The sequence below is a fragment of the Micromys minutus genome (assembly GCF_963924665.1).
Source record: "Micromys minutus genome assembly, chromosome: 13".
Classification (NCBI taxonomy): Eukaryota; Metazoa; Chordata; class Mammalia; order Rodentia; family Muridae; genus Micromys; species Micromys minutus.
Window position 1 is genome coordinate 49,041,179 of NC_137982.1, and position 20,298 is coordinate 49,061,476.

Genomic DNA, 20,298 nt, shown 5'->3' on the forward strand with positions numbered 1-20,298 from the left:
AGATACAAACTGAGAGGAAAAAGCCAAATGGCCCCTTAGTGAAAAGGACACGACCCATGATTCAAAGCCGTGAACACACTATAGAGCAGACCAGAACACTCAGACCTGCATCACATGCTGACATTTGTCACCTGCACTCTTGGCGTAGCACGCAGACATTACTAACATGCACACCTATATGCATGCATGTGTGGTTCCTAACAGATGCACTCCACTCCTTCCACACTGTGGTCCTGTTTCTTGGGCAGCTGGGTTTCTGCCATCACTTTCTTAAATACACGAGAGAGAAAATTGGAGTAGCTACCAAATCATAGCCAACAAACATGCTGCTATATGCCAAACTAAACCCTGTAACGTGTTAACTTATCCTTGTCTTCACCTCCTGGGTAGCCTAGATGCTCCCTGAAGTCTAATACAATGAAGAGTGATAGAAATTTGCAAGAAATGAGATTCTATTACTTCACTATGAAGAAAACTAAACAATAACATTTGTGGGGAAAAAGACTAGTAGACATACGGTTTTACTAATATTTTTTGTAGACACACAAGTCAACATTTCCCAAAGTCTTTTTGAAAACATTAAGAACACATTTTACTAGTGAAGGAGCACCAGGCCCTGGCCTGTTGTCATTAAGCATGGGGAGGTAATTAAACTGGCTGATTTGATGCCAGGCTTCCTCAGAGACCTCAACCCAGGTTGACAGTCATCAGCAGGGATAGAAATACTGCATTAAACTCTGACCATGAAATCACTTCCTGTGGGAACTCTTCAAATGTTTGTCTTCCCTAAGAAATAAAACTGTGTTTGATAGCTACAAATGCATCGAATACTTAGCCACACACATACACACACACACACACACACACACACACACACACACACATACACACACACACACACACACACTTGCATTTTTATATGGTGCTATGGAGCTCTGTTCTCCAAGCAGGATATGCCAATTGCTGTCTTGAAATAGAGCAGCTAGGATTACACCCAAGAGACTGTGCCAACCAACATTCTCTTGTGAGAGTGGAGAAAGGTGCAGCACAGGAGGCCTCTCTTTACTTGGAGGATGTACAAAGGCTTTGCACTTGCTCGACAAGAGAGTCTCTTCTTTGGCTCTATAACTGCCTATGAGTTGCCTACTGTCCTGTAGGTAACCTCCCACCCAGGCCCCCGTACGTAATCCAAATAAAACCATCGACTCACCACACTAGACTTGTGTGGAACTATGACTCTGTGCATCACAAGTACCCTGTCTAATATGAGAAGACATGTCTGTGCCTCCATGGAGAAGCCACGTAAAAGATACTATGTACAGGACACTAATCTCTAAGATGATCTGTGGTATCGTAAACTAGACTGTAATTCAAACCACTTGTTTTTACATTCTGAACTGTAAGTTATGCTCTTACATCCATGTGGCCACGTGGTCTGAGCTGACTGACACATGGTCATGTGAGTTCTCAGGTTCTGTTGTATACTCAAGGTCAGATGTAGAGAAGCAGGATGAGAACGCCTGTTTGTTCCTGTAAACTTCCTAATGAAGAAGCACAGCTCTGGTGACCACCAAACATCAAAAGCTCAGGAGCTGGTTCCGTTCCTAACGTGCTTTAGCCATATATAGACAGGAACCTGGCCCATCAGCCAAACACTGAAGGCGGTAAGTCTGCAGAGCTGCACTCGATGACACAACTCAACGGCTACGTAGAGCGAGATGAAAAGACCGATTCCTTACGTTAAACCTACGGATGTCACACTTCAGAGGATATGCTACACATTTTAGTACTAGGGAATTTAAAGAAGTTGTAAGAATTTTATTTCAAGCTGCAGATGTTCTAAGAAAAGACAAAAACTGAGAACAGAAAATTGCTTTGATTTCAAAGCATGTTCTTACAACAGAATGTTTTCTAGCGCAAGGAAAAAAATATACATCCACACCCATCAAAAAGTCGTGTCATGAAGCCAGCTTAGGTCAGAGGAAGGTTGAGTGTGTAAAGCACATGCTTATCAGCTGTGCGCGGCAGCTCTGAGCAGGGACTCGCTCACTGCGTCCCAGTCCACCCCGTGACCTGAACTAGCAGCATGGCGTTCTTCACAGGTCTTCACAGCCGCTGCCTACCTTTCTTTCTCCTGCTCACTCCCCTTATCACTTCCATTGTTAATCAGAGCGAGCTCATCTAGCAGTGAGGTAGACTCCTTTGTAAACTTCTCAAAGACCTGCAACAGGAGATTGTACAAACAAACCATGAAAAACCTGAAAATTCAACACATAATAAAGACTTCAGTTAACAGCATTCACATTAGTCAGCAGGATTTCTCCTTCCCGGGTCACTTGGTGCAGTCCAACCACCAGAGCACAACAATGCACATGCCCAGAACAAGCCCAGGACTCAAGGGAGCTCTAATGGCGATGGGATTTTCAAATTTAAATTAAATTAAATTATTTATTCAAATCTATTTCCATTCCGGTCCTCCTTTGAGAAGCAGCTTCACCAACAACACATTTGTGACTGAGACCAGCTGCAGCCACCGATTCCAGCCTGAGAGCATTTCCTCACCTTAGCCTACCACTGTCTGTTTACAGACACTGTACTGTGTAAGGTGGGCTAGTTATCACTTTAACATGAGCCCTCAAGTATGTCTGAGAAGGGATTTGGGCTCATTTGAACACAGACAGTAAAGTAGACATACTGCTGTCCAATAGCCGTGTTTAAACACAGGGCAGAAGTGCTACTCATTCGGGTTAACCAAAGTTCTCTAAAGTTGTGCACAGTCTCTGGAAGCTCCATGAGAGCCCACTGTCTCCACAACTCAAACAAACAACGCTGTGTGACACAGAATACACCTCGGAAATCTGAACGACAGACTTAGCTTGTCATGCTGCACCACAAGCTGAAGTATCCTCTGAAACAGTCACGTCATTGAGACCACTCTCACGGCATTAGGCTCCTGTCACCTGACTCTAAGGGTGACCTTACTAAGTCCAATCCAACAGTAACAGTGAGCACAGGGTACTGTTACCATTACTGTTTTATAGATATGAAAACTAAGACGTGAAGAAATTAAGCACAACACACACCCAGTTTCTAGCATCAGGACTCTCGTCAAGTGTGGGCTCCAAACCCTACACAACTAAACACACATGTGCTTCTTTGTTTTTATAAGAACCAAATGACATCTTAGTTGATTAAAATGAGAATGTTGTTCAAACATCTTATGTACATGTAGAAACACCTGTTTATCGTGTTTTATACTAATGTACCAACCAGCCTCTTATTTAGCCAGTCCATGTGATCATAGGTGAGACTCCCACCAAAGTCTTCTGTCAACTGGCATGGCTCTATGTAACGGGTCAGCTTATTGGCAGACACTAAAATCACCTACAGAGGAAAAGGAAGAAATACTGAGTAAATCATTACAGTCTCTGAAGGGAAATAAGGAGATAAGAACATGTAATAACCCTGCTTCAAAATAATAGCAAATCAACATTTGTTTAGTTAATTCAATAGGTTGTGGCTATCTGCTTAAAAAAAAAATCTATCAAAATATTCTGACAATACCAGCATTTAAAAACTACTAGCAGCTCAGACAAACGAGTTTAATACTTTATCAATATTAAAAATCCTTTAATAATAAAAACCATTTTCTTAATAAAAATCGTATTTATACTAAAATAATAATTACATATTCTAGGCAAACCCTGTAAAATATACACTCCTAGCTACAGACTGTAACATCCAAACAGCATTTGTCAGTGAAAGAAAGCAGGCTGGTCAGGAACTGATGGAGTAAGAATGCATGAGAACTCGGTCTCACCTCAGTCACCTTAAACTGTCAGAGACTAAGATGGTAGCACCAACGGGGCCTGAAAAGATCTTTGCTGACTAAAGAATATACTGGACTGACACACTGAATGGTTTAAGTCTCTGAACTTAAAAGAAGTAAGTCTTCAGACTAAGCCACAGATAAGGTCACTCTACTGAAGACACAGAGGAAGTTACACACAGACAGCACATTTCAGAAGGGACCAATGGCAGGCACATAGCAAGACAGGGCAAGTCCCTCACTAAGCAAACACTCCAGCAAGAACACCGAGAAAGAACAGCAGAACCAAATCTCCAACCCCCAAATTTTGATGAACTAAGAGATCAAGACACTGAATGGCACTACCATTAACAAAAGGCTGATGGACGGTCAGTGGACTGAGTCTAATTACCAAGGAACACATCTCCAAGTGTTGGGGAAAGAACTAACTCCGAATAACTCTGGAAACCCAAGTGTGGACTTGTGGAAATAAAGACTGAAGACTGTGAACATGAGAAATATATTGCAGGATGCTCGCTACAATATATTCACAATGCTCCATGCTAATGGCTGGGTCTGTCCAAGAATGACAATGGTGGGAGGGGAAAGGAGAAAAAGAAACTAAAGATTAAAAAGCTTCACTTAATGCAAAAGCCCACACTCCCCCAACCATTGCATCTTCATTTCTAGGAAGCACACACAGTTTAAAAGCCTTTCTGTGAGCACACCAGTCTTCAAAGAAAACCTTGGCAGATGAAAGCAAAACAACCAAATCCTCACCGAATAGATAGAGCAAATTTACAAGAAAGCACAGAACACAGCTAGCAACACTTCCAAAAGAGTAAAAACTAATTCATTCTGAGATGTGCTTGAGCTGTGAGTGAGCACAGCCCTGAAGCTCAGATGCAGGCTGCCCGGTGTGCTCCTAGGTAGAAGCAGTTACTCAAACTTTACATTCATGGAACAAGAAAGGGAGGTCTTTTCCAATCAAACACAGCTGATAATGTTCTTAGCTTCAGGTTGGTGGAAGCTAGTGGCCTGCTGTTAATACAGTCTGTAGATTTAGAAATGATGGATCAGATACTGAGGTAATCTATTAAGGGGACTAAAGATAGCCCAAAGATATTTGGCTCTAGATCTATAACATTTCAACTGTCCCCAAAGTTCTAATAAACTTCAGTAAAAACTGAGAAGACTGTATGTCACTAGGGGTGTTCTTGACAAAGGAACATAAAGTTTCCTTCCGGATATCACCACAGGTAAACTTCAAGGAAGGTAAGAATCAGATACAATTAGAGAAGAACACAAATATGAATAAATATACTTTTATTATTGTGAGCATTTATAATTAAAAGGGGCTGGAGCCTTCTGATTATTGGCATCTCAGTTTGAGGACAAGATTAATGTTAGTTCTAGATTATACATATACTTTCCCCTGACCAGCAACACCTGTCAGCCAATAGTGAGGTGCTACTGAGGAACAGAAGGAACTTGAAAACACCGAGCTGAGCGATACACACAGACTTCAGACAGGATGGATGTCCTAAGAAATGTACTGAGGTCAGCAATAAAAGGAGTATTCAGTGGACAACAAAACACACTGTGGAGGTGAGCAGGAGATAGATCACCAGAAGAAGAAATTCGCACAGCCAGGAAAGAAAACGTGAAATAATCCAACAGTTGATAGGATCAGTAGGTGTTCGGCTAACTAGCCCTGTGTAAGTGGATCATAAAACTGCTACTTTGTATTTAATTCTATAAAGTAAGGCACTTAGCCATGCTTGCAAGAACATCAGTATTTAAAACAAAGTTACAGTTTAAAATAAGTAGAATATCTACAAAGATATAAGGTGTTTTGTTTTGTTTCTTAAACAAAACCCCCAACTATGTGAAATTACTCTAAGGAAAGTAACTTTCAATAAAATCAGAATCAGTGTTGAATTTGATTCCACCTCTGAGCTCTAAGCTTATTAGCTGGGCTGAACTTCACCTCTAAAGTTGAATATGTTTAGTGGCCAAACAACCCATATCTGAAATAAATCCCCTCTCTTTAAGACATCAGGCTTTAGTGAGCACTTATTCACTAGGTAAATATCAGAACTGACCCTCTACAGTGTCTGGGAGAAATATGCTGATGCAAGAAGCCTCATTCATTAAACACTTCCATTTTAAGGCAAAGAGCTATGGCATCAAACCAAAGCTGTCTTTTCCTTTATCCTCCAAGATGTTTAGTAACAGTTCCTCTGCACAGCGAGCAGACACCTATGCCTAGGCAGATGAGACAGGCTTTCATGAAGGCACTGCTCTTTCCCCCTGTGTCCTCACAGTCTGAAGAGTTGGCACCATTCACCTTACTTTCCCACAGAGCAGTGTTGTGCTGGCCCCTAGCTATGAACTACGTGTCTCAAGTGCTCATTCTGCGGTGCCAACTGCAGTACTCAGCCTTCTTGGCTCAGCATCTTGGGATGTGGTTTCCCACCCAGACTGTCGGGAGAAAACTCCCTGTACTAGCTGGAGCCATTTCCCTTTAATTGGTTAGCATGCAGTTCTCCAGCTAAGTCCACGTATAGTCAGACCTACCAATGACAAAGTTGTGAAAACAAGTGGGGGAAAAATAATCTGGTTTCTCCTTAGTATATAGAAAGCTAGAAAGAGCACTGCTCCAGTGAAAGCAACTACAGAGAAATCCGAAGCCTGTGTGCACTGCAGAAAATGATGGAACAGAGCCAAGAGCCAAATCAACTCTTGGCTAGTGTAATGTTTTTCCTACCCACTAAAACCAAAGAAAAAAATAAGATCGGTTATTATGTAGGCACAAATGCTATTTATCTCGATTTATTTTTTTCTTTTTTTTTTTACTATCTTACACAAAATGTCGAGTATTCAACTAAAAATACAACACAAAAGCAAACAAGAAACCCCATAGTCAAGACGCAAGCAGGCAATGTAAGGAGAGTGAGAGAACCAGCGGTTGCAATGTCAGGTAACTGGGAACTAGGCAGACAGCTAGATGGAGAGGAGGAGAGGTCATGGACTGAAACAGATGAAGTTCACCAAAGGCACAACGACTAAACTCATCATTTAGGGCCTAAGGAGGCTGGATCTTGGCTACCACCACAAGTTCCAAAACCTAAAGATATTCGCAGTCTTGCAGCAGTGTCACTGCATTTGCGTATCAGCACACATAGAGCTCCTTATGCTTTAAATCAACTAGATTACTCATGATACTCAATACAATACAAATGGTGGATAAACAGTTGCTCAACTGTATTGTTTAGGAAATTGTATCACAAAGGCTATATTCAGTACAGGAGTGTGTGTGTGTGTGTGTGTGTGTGTGTGTGTGTGTGTGTGTGTGTGTCTGTCTGTCTGTCTGTCTGTCTGTCTGTCCCAGTGCACATGCCACTTTATGTGGAGGCCAGAGGACAATCTTGAATATTATTCCTCAGGATCTCTGGTGCCATTCACCTTTTTGGTTGGTTTGTTGGTTTGTTTGTTTGTCCAAACACAAGCTGTCGAATTGACATCTAGTTCACCAAATAGCCTCAGCTGGCTGACTAGCCAGCCCAAAAGCTCTGCCTATTTCCATCTCCCCCAGAATGAGATTACAATGTGTGCCAACATGTCTAGCTTTTCTACTTGGGCTCTGTGACTGAACTCAGGTCTTTGTGCTTGCACAGAAGGCTCTTTAGTAAAGGCAACACTCCTGACTCCAGAAGTGACTTTTTCAAATATTTTCACGTTATTTGACTCCACGAATGTCAATTCTCAGATGGAGGACTGGGTATACAAAGTTTGAATAGAGACACTACACAGCAAAACTATGGTAACAGATGAGGAAACTTTCCAGTGGCCTTGTAAATAAACTCAGCAAGACCAAAAAGCCAGCCTGAAAATGAATTAAAATTGAAAATATTCCAATGGAGAAAACACCCAAATTGGGCTCGGAACATAGGTCTGTAACAGAACACTTGTCTACCATTCACAAGACCCTAAATGCAAAACCCAGAATTTAAAATAAAGTGGACAATAAAGGGAATAATATGACTATAAAAATTAAACAGAAGAGCAAATAAGCAAAGCAGTCCTCAGACACAGACAGTTAAAAATCAGAAATATACAAAGCAGGGGATACAGAGATACTTTAAATCAAAACGTCAGAGAATTTTCAAAATTAATGGGAAACACGGTCCAGAGATACAAGAACTACAGAGAGCATGAAACAGAATAAATGCCAATGGACAACCTGTACGTCGAAACAACCGTGCTGAAGCTGAAAGTCAGATGGCATCTCGACAGCGTCAGAGGGACAGAACAACCTGGACATCAAGGACCAATGATGCACACAGCTGACTCCATGTAAGAAGAAGCCCGAGGATGAACACGGGACGTCAGACAATGAACCCTGGGCCACCTAAGGTCTGCAATGAACAAGTGCTTGCTATGTTTCCTCTTCATGGTCACTGAGGCGTTAACACAAAGGCCCTGGTGTTCTTGGAGGATACAGATGAGACTAAAGCCTTACAGCTTATGAAAAAGACACAATTATTCAACAAGTGTCTGGGAGCTGAGCAAATTCTAGAAATGGTAGGACAGGCATAAAGCGAGCACTTCTAAATAACTAAACAGCACACCCAGTAAAATCAGTGAAACCTACTTTCAAAGATACGACACATCTCTTTTTATATAGATTATATTTACCTCAAAGCCAAGTCTATCCTTTTCTTTCCAAAAACAAAAATGTGTTACTTTCTTATCCCAGAATTCATCTGGCTTCACTACACAAACAAGGGACACCTCAGCTGGAACAACATTCTGTAAAACATAGAAAAATAAGTACAAATTATACATGCAAATGATTTATTAAATGTGCAAATTACTTGACACACGTGTGATCACTCTCAGATACTTAGAAAAGAATTCAAATAATACAGCAGAAGAAACTCTTTAAACAGCAGTAAATAAGGACATGCTACTCAGAAAATTTTCAGTTTTAAACATATGTGTCAATTGTTCTTGTTACACATAGTATCTCAGCTGGAAGTATGTTTAGATTAAACCACAAGACTTGTCTTTTAACTGGGAAACTATTAAAATTATTTTTTAAGACATGGGACAAATGTTTTCTAACACCACCATCATGAAGAATTTCTTCAGAAAATAAGAAGTCCATTTTCTCACTAAGTTAGTTTCTTAACAATCATCATACACACAGTAGGGATTCTTTGTGATTGTGATCTACATGTAGAAGACAAAACTACCCTTTCACACACTACAACTTCTCCTGTTCTTATCAACCATTGGCATCAGGGAAAGAATGGCGGTCCACAGTGGCTGTGTAAGTACTTGTTACTAAGAGGCTGCACCGAGTCTGACTGGAAAACGCATCTACCCTTTCTCCCTCCTGTTGTGTGGACTCCCACACTCACTCCTGAAATGCCCTACTGCCCAGCACTGTCTTGTGCTCAGAGTGCCTTGCCAGGCTGTGTGCCCACACCAGGTCCCTTCTGACTCAGCCTCACTGGACACCTCTTCCTTACAGCGTTGCTCCACCCTCATGCTGAGCTCCAAACTCCTAGAATACAAGTTGGACCCTGTCTCACAAGTTTGCCCCTCCACCCTCTGCACAGGGTGTTCTTCATTCTTTGTCCGGGACTGAGGGCCCACTCCTTAAAGAGGCTGTGTGTGTGTGTGTGTGTGTGTGTGTGTGTGTGTGTGTGTGTGTCTTCATCATGCCCCCAACTCTACATTGGTCATAGCTTTCACCACCAGTTAATGATGTTCATTAATTTCCTTAACTGCCCACTGCCTGACTCCTCCATGGCACAAAAGCTTCACAATACCAGGTTCCTTGTCCATGAACATCACTCTGTATTCTCAGTATCTGACATAAAGGAGCCATCCCATAAATGCTGTTGAATAACTGAATCTTCACTGCTGGTGGATCTCACTCATGTAACTTTAGCTTAGAATTAAAGGTAATGAAGCCAGAGCAGAATCCAGGGTCAAGACATTACTTCTGAATGGTCTAGATGAAAAATAGTTTAGACTTTGAGGGCCAGAGAATCTCTGTTTCAACTACTCAGTTCTGTGGTGTAAGTCGTATAGATGGTTTGCAAAGGATGTGCACGGTCAGCTTCCAGTGCTTATTTAAACCCAAGCCCCACCCACTACTCTAAACCAGTGAGCTGTACCAAGTCACAGTAATTTGTAAGAAAGAGATGGAAATGATCTCTCAACAGCAGCATGCCCATGGGCACAGTGCGAGTCCAGTGATCCCGTGATGAGCAGGAGGAAGCTAAGGGGAGCAAGACACACTCAACTGTTTCAAAAAACGTTATCATAGAGACTGGGAAGTCCGGAGTGCAGCTTATTCATCTGACCTATGGAAGATCAGGACAGAAATGCATTGTGGGGGTCCCAAACAGCTGGCCCCAGCCCCTGGGATCAAGTGAGCAAGTCAGTTCCTGAGTAGACAGTTAACTAGGGGAAATGGCCACGGGAATTCTGAAAAAAGTTAGATATTAGTCAATGCAGATGTCCACAAAATTACCTAGTAGAAAAAAAGAAATCACAGCAGGGATTAAGTCCACTGATTGCTTTACAGAACTTACAGAACTGCAGATCAAAAAGCAAATGACAGCAGGTCTCAAAGGCACACGTGTGGCAGGTGAGAGTCGGGATGAAAGGAAAGCCACAGGAGCATCCTGAATGGATCACTTACCTAAGTGGGACTCAGGTTTTCAGACAAGTCAGAAAGGTCCAGGGCTGAGAGGCCAGGTGCTGCCACACATTTGGCAGACAGGTTACTACGGGCATCAATCTGTACGCCCATAAAAACTGTCCTCAGAAGACCAGGAGAGAGATTAACCAGGAAGCATTTAGGTCATGTTCTTAAGAAGAAAGCAACAGGGACAGGAGAGATGGCTCAGCAGTGAAGAGCACTGGCTGTTCTTCCAAAGGACCCAGGTTCAATTCCCAGCACCTAAATGGGAGCTCACAAATGTTTATAACCCTAGTCCCAGGGGATCTAACACCTTCTTCTGGCCTCTTTGTGTACTAGGCACACATGTGATACACAGACACACATGTGGGTTCAGTAATGCAGATAACAAAAATGTAATTAAAAAGATGGAGCAATGGGTTTTGTGAGGCTAAACTTGGTGTATACAGTACCCGAGCCACACTGAGCTCTAACACTAAAGCTAAAAGATAAAATTATCCATCTTTACTGCCACTCCTCAAATCATTTCCCCTTGACCGTCCTAAGCAAAGGATGGAACGTGTAGCATCTCCCTAACTAAGGATGTAAACGTGCTCAGTTCCATTTCTCTCCTCAGAACCTAAAAGAGCAGCCAGACATCACTCGTGTTCACTGGCCCGTTACGTGTCTCTGATGCTCACTGCACTGAACACTTGGTTCATTGACTTTGGTTCATGTGGGGGTGGCACTAAAGACAGTGCCCATCAGGAACGGCCTTTCATTTGTTTCCATTTACTAAGATGCCTTCGTTTAATTAACTCAACTATTGCCTTCTCTAGAAACTTTTCTGAAAAATACCAGATCCCTTTGGATGTGTCTACGTCACATGATAATGTTTTCCGTAGCCTTACAGTAGATAACAGTAATTTGCCACGTCACTACTATACGTCAGAGACGGACAAACAATCCATGAGGTACACAGAAATACAAGACAAGATGCCCTGCACCCACTCTGTAGACCTGGTAACTATTTATTAAATGTGAATTTGTGAGCTATTAATGTCCTAAAAACAGCGCTACGACACAAATTTCTAGGTTCTAAGTTCTTAGTGTTATCCTCACAAATCCTTAATTTTTATTATTTTCTTTGTGTTTTGTTAACAAAGTTACCAAGCTGGGAGACATACGAGGCTCAACTGCAAAACTTTTTCTGACAGGAACCAATAAGGAGCCAAGGGCTGGAGAGCGGCCGAAAGCACAGCACACCGAAGGCCCAGGTGATTCCTGGGTCCCAGCTTTCCTGTGACTGCAGGCTCTCCTGCTCAGACTACTTCAACCCGACACACTATTTCCAGCCTGTGAAGCCTGCACAGCAAGGTGGGGTCCAACTACACTGCATGAACTTAAAGACACAAGAATGAAATTTAAGCAATCTAGGAGTGGGCGTGTGAAACTTTAGTTTCAGGACTAAATCACTGCTAAGAAGCCTGGCACAGTTTGATAATAAAACGCACTTGATATTTTCATCATGATATCCTGCCACAAAATGAAGCTCACTTCCTGACAGACACAAAAGCTAATTACCTGCAGCATTAAGACGACTGTCTTCACCACATTCCACTGAGACTTCCTGCCGTCCACGATCACAGTGAATCCTCTGGCCTTACATTTCTCACTGAAACAGAATACAATTATGGGTGTGAAACAAGGCCCAGACTTTCCTCATAGCCCTGAAGGGAGAAGGCAAGAGCACTGACAATGCACTTGTGTATCACACCTACAGTACCAACAAGAGCACTGACAATGCACTTGTGTATCACGCCTACAGTATCAACCAATAAAACTCTCTAGAGCACTCCTTCCACTTTCTAGCACCGTTTTCCTCATTTGGGGAAGTATTAATCACAGGCTAATTTGAGAGGAAGATACAGAAAAAATATGGAAAGTTAAGTTCTTAAAATGGAATTAAAGTACCTTTCTAACAACAACAGCTTCTCAATCTCTCCATCTATAAAATGAATCAAAGAAAGCCAGGTAACCACCAACTGCTTCATGTACTTCTTACCAGAATTTAGGGTCTGTGAGGAGACCGCTTAAAACAGGTGGAGAACAATACACTCTTACGAAACCCCTGCAGACTGGTTTCTTTGTGCACAGGAAATCCCAAAGGATGAGGTCATACTTGCTTTACCAATTGACTGAAAGCTTGTATGTGCCACATCTAATCCAGCATTGCTTTGATTTTATCATTCGTAGTCATGTGACCAGCAGCATGCTATCTGCAGTATCGTGAGATGGAGACGTGCTATACTCTATCTAACTGTTCAAATATTTTACTGTGACATTATGTACATTATGTATAGTGGAGCCAAAGCAAGTTACTGTTCAGAAGCTGATACATGCTGTGGTACAGATACCCTTCACAACATTGTTAAGACTGCACACAGGAGCCCCCAGGTGTTGTCTGTCTTGTAAATAATGGACTCCACAGGCAAATCCACAGAGCAGACAGGGCTGACTGACATAGGAGGCAACAGGGAAAGGAGGAAGAGCTGCTAATGTAGAGATTCCTTTGGACTGATGAACACTATTTGGAGTTAGTGGGGTCACATGACCCTGCGACTATACTACAAACCACTGAAGTGCATACTTTATTAGTAGGGTATTTTACGGTAAGTTAGTGAAATGTATTTTAAAAATTAAATATTCAATGTTGGGATCTACGTTGCAAAAAAAGTGTGTGTGTATCTGTGTGTGTGTGTGCGTGTGTGTTGTGTCCAGGGAAGGGGGGGGGCCCTCTCAACATTTCTGTGGAAGGGGAAAGGGATGCAGTACAAGCCTGTATCTGGTATTTGTAGGTGCAATCATAAAGACCCTCCTGCAGGCCCACACCAACAGTGCATATACAAAGGTAACTAAGCTTTAGTGTGGCCACAAGCCTAGAAAGGCCAGTCAAGACAGGGCTGCATACTTAGTGGCCTCTGGAGAAAGGCAAGAACTTAGGGTCTCCTAATGCTGAAAGGTTGGAAGAAAGGGAGCCAAGACAAAGTATCCAGTGTGGGCCTGATACCCAAAGACACACACCACTCCCAATGCTTGATGCTTTCTTATAAGTACCTATAACCCTGAGATGTCGGACTCACAACCATTTGTTAAATATGGCTTTTTTAAAAATAACACATTTAATATTTCAATGCATATTATAAATTAATCTGCAGGTTAATACCATGAAAGTAATGAAGCTTGAAAATGCCATCTGTAACGATCTTAAAGGATGAAACACTGAATCTTTTAGAGTGCTTAAAAAGACCTTTAATTTTAATGTACTTACATTTTTCACTAAGATAGAAAATGAAAATATGCACAAACCTATGATACTATTTCAAAACTGACAACCAAGTGGTATTTCAGATGCTTTGCAAAAGACATGTTCACAGGCCTAGGGTGCTATAAATTAAGATTCCTATACTGTTTAGAGCAGTAAAGAAAGAGAAAAAAAACTGGCACCCAGACTCCTCAGAGCCTTTCAGAGGCAAGAAGGCTGGATTAAAACATCTCTGTAAAAGAAGTGAGCACACAGAACAGAATGGCCTCACTTCTGACCCAGGAGGGCTGTCTGAGGCACCTGTAGGGCCAGAGCTCCGTTCTCTTGATTTTATCTAAGGGCTGTTCTACACGTCAACACTAGCTGGGCATGCTTTTATTATAATGCTGTGTACAGAATTCCTGCCCATCAGAGAACATGTTTGCTTGCAGCCATCACAATGTTCGTCTACTAAGACTGGTAACTTGTAGCGTGATGTTTTGAGATCAGAGGGGCATGAGCCTCTGATAAAGCCCGAGTCAAATATAATGGCTGCGTTCCCATGTTCAGATGCAGCCCACACTATAACCTACATGGTCGAGATTGAGCCCAGCCTCTTCTCTAACCTAGCACTGCCCCATGCCTCGGGGCCTCTGCACTTGACTACGTTCCTTCACTGCATCACCTCGGGTAAAATGTCACCTCGCTATTCAGTAAGTTACCGCTGATGCTCCTGCCTTCTGTCTGCTTTCTCATGTGGGTGCCTGACACACCAAGTATGTGCTTGTGGCGCTGTGTGTCTGGTCCTTAGGGATGCTGACCACTCCCCTGTTTCATTCCTAGAGCACTGAGGAGCCCCACAGGCTCTCATACAGACCCCAAGACTCTGGATTCAATGTCTGTGTGCCCTGTGTATCTCTTTCAGACTCTTCCTACTCAAGATTCTTCTGTAACACCGAGTGTTTACACAACTAGAAAAAAATGATTTAATAATCAAAAATTAGATATTTAAAATTGCTAAAACTTGTGAAATGTAGCAAGCTAGTTTTAACAGATGTTGAATTTCTATTAGGAACCACGTGAGCAGTTCCTTGGGGGTCAGCCTATAAAAGATTTAGGATGCAAAGCCAGAAGATGGTTTCTGTGGTTTCCAACCATGACATTCTCCATCTCACAGTAAGTTTTTTGTGAAATAGAAAATAGCATGGTTTTACGTATTGCCAAGTGCTATTCAGAGAAAAACTCTCAACAGTTTTTAAAGGACACCCAGGGCTCTTTCGAGGGTAACATTTCAGTTACCTTGTTTCCGGTTATCAGTTGTGGCAGTACCAGGTTTTGTGAGTATTTACTAGCACCTATGAACTGACATACCTGTGATCCTAACAGAGCTGGGAGGAGACAGGCCTGGAGCACAGTGCTCAGGTAGGCTGGGCATGGCCAAGATGCCCGTGCTCACGGTCCTATGCTTCTGTTCCCTTACAGGGCGAGGGAACAGTGCTCTACTCAGAGGAACAGGAAAACTGACTGGATGTTACCTGTTGCTTCCTTAGGTGTGGGGTGTTCTTTCCACATCTACCTCCCGATCCCATCCACAGTCGAGCCTGGGGGCTAGTATGATTAAAGTTCTAAAACAAAGTTCAAAGTAACCCACACGCTTGCTCACCAAGCAACTACTAACTTCCCAACAGCCAGTTAGCAAGTCCTATAAACCCGCATAGGTGTACACTGAGCACTGAAGACAATGAAGCCATCAGGGAGCTAAAGACAGAAACTGGCACTGAGCATTGACCCAGGATGACATATCACACAGCACAGAGCTGTAAAACATGTAAAGTATAATACTGTCCCCCTTCCGAGAGCTTACATCTTAGAATGTGCAAAGATGGGAACTGAGTGCTCTAGTGTCTACTTCACACTCATCATTAGTGACACAGCATAAACTCTTGAGAACTTTAGAAGAACTAAATAACACATAAAAAATAAAATTAAGAACTACAGTTAAGCACATCACTGTGTTTGTAGTGTCTGTGCATGAGTCTCATGAGACAGGCCACCCACATTAACTCGGTATGCAGTTCCGAGTGGAAAGAAGTCAGGAGACATGGGTTGACTGGCTGTGCCTTCCCTCAGCCTTAGCTACCTGCTCTTGTGCAGGCTGACTGTGGTTCACAAGACTGGTTTGTTATAGCAGCTTCACTGGGGATTCGGCCTTAAAGACACGCTCCAGTGTTGGGATACATCCATGGGAAAGTAATGTGTGGGCCTGGAGTCCGGCCTGCCCATTCTTACTACATTGTGCTTACTTATTTATGATGTGTGTGGGTTATACCACAGTGCACATGAGACAAGTCAGAGAACAACCCGCAGGGCCTCACTTTTTCCTCCCACCACGTGGGTCCTGAGTGGGAGGCAGGCAGTGACAGGCACCTTTAGGCACTGAGTTATTGCACCCACTTTTGTACCTGGCAACACTTTTTGCATTTCATCTGAACTTACAAAACAGACTTCATAGCAAGTGCAGCTACAACGATTTCTACTCATTTGAAGAAGCAAACAAGAGCAACATCAAGGGAAACCCTGGCTGGACGGGTGTGAGGAATGGCAGAGTCGAGCCTCCATCTGTGACTGACCCCAAGCCACTTAATTTCAGTTCCTCAACTACCAAACAGGGAAGTTGGCCCTGAGGGCCATCAGTGACTGTTTTCATGATTTATTAACTATGAATCTACCTAATCTTAGTTGCCTAAAATAGGGGTTATCATTTAATGGACATGTATAGATTGGCTGTTAGTAGCAGGATCAGCAAGGCCATTCTGTGAATGCACTGACTACAGGGTCTGGTAATTTTCCTTCTCAGAAAGGAAAGGAAGGAAAGAATGAAAAGGAAGAAAGAGAGGGAAAGAACTTTTACTTAAAGACATGTACTTCTCCAATACTGTAGAACAAGCAGCAATAAATCATTAAATGATCCTTCTAGACGGGAAGGAAGTATGTGGTACCCTAGTTAGCTCTGTTGACTACTTGGCACATTTGAGAAGAGAGAGCCTCAACTGAAGAATTGCCTATGTCAGACTGGTCTGTGGGCAGTGCCATCAGCAGGTGAGTCTGCGCTGTGTAAGAAAGGGAGTTAAACATACGCCTGGGTGCAGGTCAACAAGCAACGTCCCTGTTGGTTTCTGCTTCAAGCTCCCACCTTTAGTTCCTACCCTGGCTTCCCAAGACAATGAACCACAGGTCAAATAAGCCCTCTCTTCTCCAAGTTGTTTTGGTCCCAGGATCTACCATGGCAGCAGAAATTAAACTAGCATAGAGACTGGCATCAAGTGCACAAGGCAGTTCCCCATGAAGCTGAGAGCAGGCCAGCGCGCCTGGTTCCTCTGATGATACCACGTGTATGACAGTGACTTTGGAATGGCTTTGGAAGGTCTTTAGAAATACTGTGGAGGCCGGAAAAGCCACTGAGCACTTAAAGATTAATCAACTGCTGTTTGTTTCCAAAATAATACTGAACGCAATGAAGACTTGGCTTGTGAAGTTCTAGAAGGAAGTCTGAGGGCTCCTCTGAGACAATCAGCCATGTGTGTGATGTTTGTTGAAATGTATTTATTTTATGTATGAGTATTCTACCTGCATGTACCCCTGCATGCCAGAAGGAGGCATCAGATCCCATGACAGATGGTTGAGAGCCACTATGTGGTTGTTGAGAACTAAACTCAGGATGTCAGGAAGAACAGCCAGTGCCCATAACCACTGAGCCATCTCTCCAACCTCTTGTGTGATGTTTTGGATTAAGAATCTGAAGCTGAAGAATCAGTTATGGTTAAAAAAGACCAGCGCCAGGCTGGAGGCGACTCAGCGGTTAGAGAGCCGACTGCTCTTCCAGAGGTCCTGAGTTCAAATCCCAGCAACTACATGGTGGCTCACAACCATCTGTAACAGGATCTGATGCCCTCTTCTGGTGTGTCTGAAGACAGTGACAGTGTACTCACATACATAAAATGAATAAATCTTTAAAAAAAAAAAAAGAGCAGCTCCTCTACAGTGAAACCTTGGCATTACTGAGCCAACAAGCACTCATTAGCTGAAGCTAAAAAAATCATCTGTGAGGAAAATTTAGGAAGTATTCCATTGAGGTTAGCACAGTACAAAGAAGCTGTGGCCCAGAGAGGGCCATGGCTACATCCTCAGCTGGAGGCCAAACTGAGTCCCCCGTATGGAATGGCTGTGGCAGCTGTAGAACTGGAGAGAAGCTAAGACTTAGATCCGTGAGAGGCCACGAAAGACCACTGCTGAAGGAGCAGCCTTGTCTGCAGCAGAGATCTCAGAATGTTGGAGATGCTAGAACCATGGGCTATCCATCACAGGGCAGAGGCAGGTGTAGTGCAGGGCCAACCTGGGCATAAGCCTACCAGACAAGCCACGAGTGTAGCGGCTGGCGAAGCAGAAGTAGGGACCCTGTCTTCAAAGGCCAGAAGAGGAAATCAGATCTCTTAAGAGTTACAGGTGTTTACAAGGCACCTGACGTGGGTGCTAGGAATGAGCACTCCTAAATGCCAAGCTAGCTCTGCAGCCTGTGCTTTTGATATTGAAGTGACTGCTAGACTCAAGCAAACAGGAATTTCTGAGATTTTTCAAAGGACCTATAAGTTAAATCATGTATGTTTTCAGCCATTGCTCATATTAGAGAATATAACTTAACATAGTGAAGTATTAAACTAAAAAATAGGTTAAGTTCATGTAGACTAAGAGCTCTCTCATCTTTCCCTGTGTGTGTGGGTATGTGTATGTGTGTTACGTGTCTGTGCAGATGTGTATACCTGTGTGCATATGAGGGCCAGAGGGGGAGCTCAGGAGTCCTGGTTCTACCAACTCTCCTGAAACAGTCATTAACTAAGTCTAGACCTTGGCTGGCAGGCACCAAGCCCTCGCAATCTTTCCGTCTCTGCCAGTCACAGTTCTGGGGTTATAGGTGGACTAGGGAGAGGCTACACGACTCCTTACGTGTGCCGGGCACTGGAACTCAGACCGCGCGCTGCCCTTAACCACTTCTCTTCTTTCTGAAGCTCCATGGTTTACCGCTGCTTAACCTACGGGCTCCCGAAAGGCTGAGAGCACGGTTAGAACTCACCAGCACAGTCTTTCACCTGTGCACTGCCGTCAGCCACTGGGGCTGCCTTTAAATGTGATTTCACTGCTGACAAAGTATGTGACCCGTCAACAGCAAGAATCAATAGGAGACAATATTGAAACTGGAGAAAAAGACACCTTTCGAGTCACCTTGGAATGCTGAGGAGATAGTCCAAAGTGACACTCAGCTCGTCCATATTTGTCTGTTCAAGGCATAACGGAATCGTCAAGATGAGTCCACTGCGTCTGTCTTTTCCTCCTACAGAGAAGACACGTTTAAGATTGACCACATATTAAGATGACATACGAATAATGTTTTAATCCAATGTTATTGAAACAATTATAGGTTTAGGACATAGTTTGGAAAATACCTAACAACTATCTGTGGTTTACAAATGCTTCTAATAGTGAAAGGCAAATAAGTAAATAAGTAAGTCTGCAGAAGAAAATGCATCTCTGAGATCTTCATCAACAGCAAAATCATTTTCATTTTCTTCCATTTAGTCTGCTGCCTAATTGAATCGACTCATCAAATGCTTCCTGTGTGCCCAGTACAATCAGTGTTTGCAAGTAAAACAAATCTGCATCTGGAAAGAAAAGCCTTAAGTCATAATAAGAGTACGAGTTACTGTCACTAATTTGCTACACTGTGTCTTCATATAAAATCCATTAAATGCTATAAAAAGGGATTGCGGCAATAGAGAAAGATGATGGGGGGTGCCGTAGTAAGTTATAAGGAAAGTAAAGGCTTGAGGGAAAAGCTGTAGACTTTTAAACCGAGTTACAAGAACATCCCATGAGATGACCTGAGTCCACTCACAGAAGAAACATAAATCTGCAGGGACTATGACAAGCATCGGAAGGCTGCGTCCTGCATGACAGACTGAACTAACTCATCCAGCACACAGCACACGGGGTCACCGCTGTGTGCGGGACAGCCAGCTGCAGTGCTCACCGCCCTGTCCAGCTGAAAGTTAAATGTCACCTGTACCTTGTAAGCCCACCCTGATGAAACATGCCTGCAATCTCAGCACTCGGAGGTAAAGACCAGAAGACAGACAGCAAGTTCAAGGCCAGCCTGAACTACATAATGAGATTCTCACGCAGCCAAAGACTATGGATACAGCTTAGTAAAAATGCTTGCCTATCTGCTTAAGACCCTGAATTCAGTTCCCAGAATGGCACAAGAGACAAGCAAACAGATAGAACTTTGATTCATACCTACCATCTTCCAAATCTCGGTTCATGTTTGCTCTCACTGAAGCCTACTGTCAGAACCAAGTGACATTTACAACACTTTTAGAAGGCTAAGAAGAAAAAAAGAAAAAAAAAGAAAAAAAAAGCAAAGCCTGAAGA

The 20,298-nt window shown here is 42.9% G+C and overlaps 1 protein-coding gene across 2 annotated transcripts in view; it reads right to left on the reverse strand.

The window, feature by feature from the left end:
* SESTD1 (SEC14 and spectrin domain containing 1) overlaps window positions 1-20,298 on the reverse strand; it is a 95,073-nt gene that overhangs the window by 35,055 nt on the left and 39,720 nt on the right. For both annotated transcript variants that reach the window (XM_080927729.1, XM_080927730.1), the window contains exons 3-7: window positions 19,093-19,201; window positions 12,096-12,186; window positions 8,510-8,623; window positions 3,271-3,384; window positions 2,124-2,221 (exon numbers count right to left, since the gene is read on the reverse strand). In XM_080927729.1, the coding sequence (XP_080783855.1) occupies window positions 2,124-2,221; window positions 3,271-3,384; window positions 8,510-8,623; window positions 12,096-12,186; window positions 19,093-19,201 (526 nt within the window). The remainder of the gene's footprint in view (window positions 1-2,123; window positions 2,222-3,270; window positions 3,385-8,509; window positions 8,624-12,095; window positions 12,187-19,092; window positions 19,202-20,298) is intronic.